Source organism: Diabrotica virgifera, chromosome 2 (genome assembly GCF_917563875.1).
Source record: "Diabrotica virgifera virgifera chromosome 2, PGI_DIABVI_V3a".
NCBI lineage: Eukaryota > Metazoa > Arthropoda > Insecta > Coleoptera > Chrysomelidae > Diabrotica > Diabrotica virgifera.
Genome location: NC_065444.1, coordinates 259380596 through 259388461, shown reverse-complemented (window position 1 = coordinate 259388461; position 7866 = coordinate 259380596). Strand labels below are relative to the sequence as shown.

General features: G+C 31.3%; 1 protein-coding gene across 1 annotated transcript; it reads right to left on the bottom strand.

Annotated features, from left to right (window-relative positions):
• Positions 1-771: 771 nt before the first annotated feature.
• LOC126880970 (late cornified envelope-like proline-rich protein 1) lies at positions 772-1065 on the bottom strand. The gene has a single exon (XM_050645054.1). The coding sequence runs from the start codon at positions 1063-1065 to the stop codon at positions 772-774; it is 294 nt and encodes a 97-aa protein (XP_050501011.1).
• Between the last annotated feature and the right edge of the window lie 6801 nt (positions 1066-7866).

The following is a 7866-nucleotide window of genomic DNA, read 5'->3' as shown; positions in this document are numbered from 1 at the left end:
AAAATAGACGTGTTTTATAAAAGCCTTAACTATGCGTGTAAATTTTTTGAAATTTTAAAATTGATTGCATCCCACCAAAAAAAAAAAATAAAATCGAAAAATAAATTTTTTTATGGTGGGGGCAGGGAGAAGGGGGTGGTGGGTTAAAATTACGATAAATCTTATGTCTTAATCACATAAAACTTAAAAAAAATGAAAAAAATTAAATTCTGGTAATGAGGGAGGGTATTTTTTAATTTATGTATCCCGTCCATAAGTGGAAAGTTTGATGCGCCACTGTAGACGCATGTGCCACTGAAAAGTGACGGCACAGTGCTCAAACGTTTTCTTTTAGGTTCTACTATTTAAGTTATAGGGTCCCATCGTGCCTAAAATGATTAAGAAATTTCACCTATAGCGGCTCTTAGTCTATAACATCTATAAATGCAGCTGTGCAGTACTATTATTTGCTTTTAATTGCAGAATTTATGGTATGTACTATTCTATGAACCTGCTGTATCGTTGAGTGTTCTTTTCGAAAGCCAAATTGGTGGTTCGGGGTATTGGGGTCTGTTAATTTTTTGTAACAGTAACTGGGAATATATAAGTAATTATGAGAAATAATTGCAACACAAAATTACATTACAAAACGTTAATAAAATCATTTTTTTAGTAAAATTGTGGCTTATTTACCAACAAAACTAGTTAATTACAACACAATTTATTATTTTTAGATTTTTTATTTAGACTCCGACGATACATGTTTCATAAAATCAACAGATTTAACTCACTTTATTTACAAAATTGTCCACGTGGTGAACAGTTAGGAGGACAGGGACAGGGACAGCATGGCATGGGTGTAATGACTGGTGTTAAGACTGCAGGTTGAGGAATACATGGAACTGGAACTGGCTGACAAGGACACGGTTCACATGGGCAAGCGGGACAAACGGAGACAGGGACACAGGCAAATGTGGGATAGCATCCTTGACAATACGATATCCCCGTCGTATCGGGGGGACAGTCACCGCAAGGTGCACACGGTGGGGATCCACAACCTGAAGGTGGACAAGACGAGCATGCCATTATTTATTATTTCTTTTTTAAAAATTTTCGACTACAAAAAATTTTGAAATAATATCTGCTTTTTATGTCACAAAATACTTCAATTTTTGCAATTTGTGTATATTTGCTAGAAACGTAAATTGTTTTCCATGACAACAAATTTCTTCTTTTTCTTCTCGGTTATGATGGCCACATGTCTTTTAGTTGTTAGCCAATAAGTCAACCCTTTCTTTCGACTTTTCTTCCAAAGGTAAAAAGCACACTTCATGCATCTGGCTGGTACTGTTCTGTGTAAGAACTAATTGGAAATGAATAGATATAGAAAAGTATATTCCTACTTTACAATCTATAATATATTAGTTCAATTAAGAGTAAACAGTCACGTGTCATCAAAATTTTTGTTTTTCAAAAGTTCTCCGAACTTTCAACAGTGAGGCAAAGTGCGTCGGTAATTCGACATTGACAGTGACATTATACTATCAAAAAGAATAATTTCTATACTCATAGGCGCGCTAAAAGTTGCCGAGTCAATCATGTTCGATTTCTTGTTATAGAAAATCGATTTTTAGTAGATCCAATGTGACACAAAATCTAGGCATGGGCATTGATTAATAACTACATAGATACCTCACCTTTAGGTAAAACCGAATTCATTGTTAAACTCCGCCCACTTACACCTCTTTGCCCCTCAAGTCTAAGTACTACCTGGCTGGACGGTGGCGACATTTATTGAAATTTTTGCCAAGATTGAAAAATAAATTTGAGTCGCTTGGCTGGCGTAATAGACAACGATATAAGGGTAGTATTCAGCATTTTAACAAATAATTTTAACGCGATTGTAATCTCTATTTTGGAATTCCGATTTTACTTCAGATAAAACGCTAAAAATTGATTAATAAAAATAGTGAAGAGGTTTCTTAAAAATTATTTAATTATTAATACACTACAAAAAAAACAACAAAATAGAAAATACATAATAAAATTAGCAGTGATAATTCACATGTAAATTATTTTTTGCAATTTATAAAAGAATATTTTCAGAACTAATGCGAAATAAACTATTTGAAGTTGATATACAGAATTTCTTTCCAGATCTAACCCATTCACCCCAGGTAAAATATTGCAAAACCTCCGAATTTTAAAGAATCCATTGGATTGGCATGAAATTTGGTATACATATATCTTGATAAAATGACAGGGAATTTCCAACATATAAATAGTTGAGGGCCATCTGCCTAGGAACAATAGGTAAAAGCTGATAAACGGACAGGATTAGAAAGTTTAAAACATCACTAATTAGATCATATTTCAAAACAAAGTAAATAAGTATATTTGAATGTTAATTCTTTTCAAACTAAGATAGTAAAATTAAAATTTTAGGAAAAAAAGATATTTATTATTTCTTGTTCTCAAGAAGTACTTTCATTATTGACAATATCGAAACATTTTATTATTAAAAGTCGAGAACAATTAAAAACCACGTTCATGTTTATATGAAAGTACTTTAAAAATGAAGGTATATTACTCTTGAGAAGAATTAATATTTTTTAACAAACTTGGTATACGACTCATAATATTTGACATCTGATTCTTTCATTTTGAGTTTTAGGACGTGCAAGTTTTTATCAATAATACATTTTTCCCTAAGCCGAATAAAAAGTTTCCATATGATTCCAAGGTTTTAAGACATACTGATATTGTTTTCCTGATATTATAAAATACTTGTTAATATCTACTGTATATATAAACTAAAGCTAATAGTGTAGTTTAACATTCAGTTGAGTCCACGATTATTTACCCGTGCGTCATTAATACCTGACGAGATAAAACACATACTTTTGATCTAGCATCATTCTCTTCCACGCATGAAACTAAAGACAAACCAGCTACCGCCTGTTATTAAGTAAAAACACATGTTTTTTTATGAACGCACTAGACTATCTCTATTGCGCACAATAGAGAAAAAATTTTCTAGAGGATTTTGGTTCAGAAAAGATGTTAAAAGATGTGACACATTATATTATTTTTGAAGTTCCTCCCACAAACATAAAACTGACAAAGTGGTCCACTGAAAGCCGTGTAGACAGTGAATATTATTTCTCTATTTTTGATTTTCAAAAACTTTAATTTTTTAAAATATTCTAAACCTGCTTTTAAGTTTTCAGTTGACTTGCTTAAAGTTGACATTGGCTTTCTGTTTACAATATTTGCTGTTAAGACCATCAAAAATATTATTTATAATTTTCAAAAATTCGGCAGTAAGAGAAGCCGTTTTGGTGTGTAACTGCCCTACAGACATTGCTGTTGATATTGCTGAGGCAATTGAGTTGGAAAAAATTTGTGCTGCTAATTTTACACGCATTTTTTGAAAATTATTAGGGTTTATATGAACGTGTCATTTTCACCATGCATCGTGCTCTCACACTGGTTCTATCGATGTTGTATGTGTATTCAATATCTTGCCACGATATTTGTTTAGAATCGGCAAAAAACGTCAACTTTTTGTTAAGAAAATTATTTCTTAGACTTTTTAATAAGTGGGGTGTATCGAACACAGTGAAAATCCTCTGATTTCCTATTTCCCAGCAAACAGACCGACGTGTTAATTACGTGAATTTTGGGTACATTTGTCACCAATATACGTAAATTGTATACGTGAATTTCACGTGAAAATTTGGTTGGAATGTCACATTTAAAATACGTCTTTAAATTACGTGAATAACTCGTCTTCAATAGACGTGTTATTTACCTTAAATAGCAATAAAATGTTTCGGGAAATTCACATTGCAAATACGTGTTGATTAACGTATCTTTTAGGGAATGTATATATTAGTATTCACGTGAAGGATACGTCCTCGGTTCACGTAAATAATTCGACCTTAATTAACTTATGAATCACGTAATTATTATCCTCATATTATGATATAAATAAAACAAGCATATAAAGTATTAACCATGTATTTATTTAGTAGTATTTTGAGACTTTAAAACATTTGTCTTGTATATTATTATACAAGATAATGAACCAAAAATGGTACTGACCTAAAGACACATTAAAAAAATTGCCAACATAAAACACAACACAGGTCACTTTTTATTTCGAGGAAGACACTTCGACACTTTATTGTTTTTTCTGATTGCATCATCGGCACTTCAACCCTCAAGCAGTGAGGTAAACGTTAATACGAAAGACATTATTATAAATAAACCCGCCTAAAATAAAACGAGAGAAATAAAGCTCTTCACGTTTCACTTTTTGTTGTGAGTCTCACCCACTCTTCTATGGTGAGTGTGAGAAATGTGAGAAGCTGATATTAGAGGTTATGATCATCGATTATAAAAATCGAGTATTTTTAAATTACAGTTAAACTATTCTACTTACTTTAAATTAGTATTACGTATTTTCTTTTTAAATTTCTTCTACTATTAACTAATTGGTCTTACTAAAAATCTATTTCAATACCAGAATAATACAAAAAAAAATAATCCTATCGAAACGTATCTATTATTCGATAAATCGATTAATTTAGTTTTCGAATCAACTATGTTATTCACGTACCGTGGTCATGTGATATTATTTAAAGGAGGAGAAAGGCTTGGTAGTACGTCATCACCGCGCGCGATTTGAAAATTAGACTCAAGATCATTTTAGTTGCTGTGATAGTTTTAAAGAAAAAAATAGCAAAAATAGCTTCAAATCAAGGTTGGATTGAAATAGTTACTCTAACTGATTTTAAAAGCGAAATCATAAACTTTTTGTTTAAATATTGGTATTATTTACATTACTTTTACGTGAAATAAATCTAGTTTTTCGACGTCCATAAAATACAGTGAGTAAAATTCAAGCGATACGTATTTAACCAACACCGTTGTAAAATTTTGTTTTCCAAAATATTTCTCAAAATTGAACCAAAGGAAGTTATCTCTGTTTCGTGATTATTACGTGAAATACACGTACCTTTGCGATGTAACCAACATTCACACGTATTATAAAAAACATGTACTATATTCGTCATTATGATTTTATATTATTCTAATATCAAACATGTATAAAGGAAGTACTAAATATACGTGAATTATTTGGCACTGAAATACGTTTTATTCCCGTCATAAATCACCGAGTTACGTATTCGTTGAAATTTGCCGTAAATTTAACGTAATCATCACGTAACTGGGCTCAAACCTGTTTGCTGGGTTCTATTGCAGGCTGATCCTTACATGCACCTAACAGCTTAAATAAAGCTCTATTATTAGATGCTTGATCACGCAACACTTTTGGTATATACCCAATATTTTGTAATTTTGAAACAACTTCAACTACAATGTTTTTTAAGTGGTCGCTATGTATTGGACCACCTGTAGCAAGCCGCGTAGCCTTATGTAGCAAGCTGCGCATCATGAAAACCAGACCTGTGTTGACAAGTTTGTTTGTTCTGTTCTTCCTAAAGCACCTAAATCTTGAAAGCCTTCTATAATGTCATCTAATTTATTGTACTCCAATTGTTTTTTCAAAGAAATTTCATCAAACATTAACACACAAATTTTTCCCACTCATCCATTGTCTCTACTTTTTTCTTCAACTTGTCAATTAAGGAAATGTTTAAACCAGTTCTTAATTTTATGACACGCAACCAAGTTTGAATTGTTTTTAGTGAAGGTAAGATAAAGTTAAGAGATCTAATTAAAAATTTTTAACAACTAGGAGACTTATAATGAATGGCCAGAGCTAAATCCTTTTCATTGTGACTCCATTGTGAACGAGTTTTGTGTGAAAACTGCATATTAACAAAAGTGTGCACGTATATGCTTTTATTTTCTAACAGTACCTCTATCATGAATTTGGTTGCCGATTTTCTGTTTTTTGTTGTTCTTCTACAACGCTGACTGTTCTTCTGACGGCACTTCTTCTTTAAAGCATTTACTTGATACTCCAATTTTTTTACCTTCTCCGTCAATTCAGTTTCAAGTTTTGTGGGCAAATTAATATCAAAACTGGAAATATCACTGAGACTACTACTTGATCTCTTAGGCGATGGAGTTGACCTAACCATACAATCGCCATTTGTAGATTTTTTACGTTTCGTACCGCAATAAACGTATGTAGAGCATAATACTGGTGGGGTATCACCTAAAATAGGTAATCATTGAAATGTATGTGTAATAATTTTAATTAAAGTAAAACAAGCATCTCCGTTATTTCTGGAGTGATAATAACAACGCATTCATTATAAAAAAAGACTCTTTTGATTTAATTGTATAAAAAATATATAAATCACTCAATATCAACTGATTTTATATAAAATATATTTTAATAGTATTATTCTCATTGACAAAGCGCATTAGGCAAACATAAAAATATTTCCAAAGTTGAGTACTCACCTAAATCAGTTGCTAACTGTGCCAATTTTAGATTTGTGCGCTCTACTAGTCCGTTCTTTAACGGTAAAATATTGCAAAACCTCTAAATTTTAAAGAACCGCTTGGATTGACATGAAATTTGGCATACACATAGCTAACAAGTCAAAGAAAAAAAGTGATATTGTGCCGATATGTGCTTTTGCCCTGGGGGTGGTTTTCACCCCCCTCTTATGGGTGAAAAAATATTCGTCCAAAGAAAGTCAGGAAATGGATAAACTGGCTAATTTTAAGTAACTTTTGTTCTATAGAGTTTTTTCACTAAGGCAATACTTTTCGAGTTATTTGGCAGTGACTATGTTCATTTTTTCAACAAAATAACCACGCTTTTAGACGGTTTTTCGCAAATAACTCAAATAGTAAGTATTTTGTCGAAAAAACATTCTCAGCAAAAATATAGCCTGTAAAAAATTTAAAAAAATGGTGTATATATCACGTCTCTACACCTAGTAGAAGCAGAGTTATAGCTAATGAAAAATAGGTTCATATTCGTCAAATTCCAAATGGAATATTTTAACGTGAAATAACCAAAAATGAAGCACATTTCGGGGAAAACTCATTACAACTTATTTAAAGTGTTTAAAAATCTTCATTTTTGTTTTATAAAAAAAATTCTAGCATCAATATTAAACAAGTTACGCTCAAAATAAAGTTAGTCCCTTTTGGTTTTGGTAAAAAAATCGAGAAAATCACCCCCTAATTAGCATCTTAAATGAACTTAATCGTTACGACTTCACAAGTTTCTTGACTTGTGTATATATTGTTTATATGATCTGTAAGTTTCATCGGTTCAAAGTCCTTATTATTGACAGGGCTGTAGTTAAAAGGGGTTGAACGAGTCACTGATCACGAATGTATGCAAATTTAGAAACACCAAATCTTAATCAATTTTTGTCTTAACAGAAAAACAAAAAAATACATGATATTCAGAAAAGCAAATCTGACTATTTTTGTTTTTCGAGATTTTTGGTATCTCTAACAATTTTTAAGTTATTTTGAAAAAAAGGATATTTTTCAAAATTTAAATTTTTAAAAATTTTACTTTACAGATCATATAAACACAACATAAGTAAAATAATTTTTGGAGCGGTGACGATTAATTTCATTTAAGTTGCTAATTAGGGGGTGGTCCTCCCGATTTTTTTTTGCAAAATCACAAGGGAGGAACTTTATTTTGAGCGTAACTTGCTTAAATTTAATGTTAGAAACTTTCTGTAAAAACAAAAATAAAGCTTTTTTTAAACACTTTAAAAAAGTTATAATGGGTTTTCCCCAAAAAGTGCTTAATTTTTTGGATATTTCTCGTCGAAATATTCTATTTGAAATTTGGTGAATATGAATCGATTTTTCATTGGCTATAACTCTGGTTCTACGAGATCCAGAGACCTAACGCGTACATTTTTTTTT

Excerpts from the sequence above, each read along its gene's own strand:
- LOC126880970 (XM_050645054.1), bottom strand. The coding sequence starts at position 1,065 with ATGGCATGCTCGTCTTGTCCACCTTCAGGTTGTGGATCCCCACCGTGT.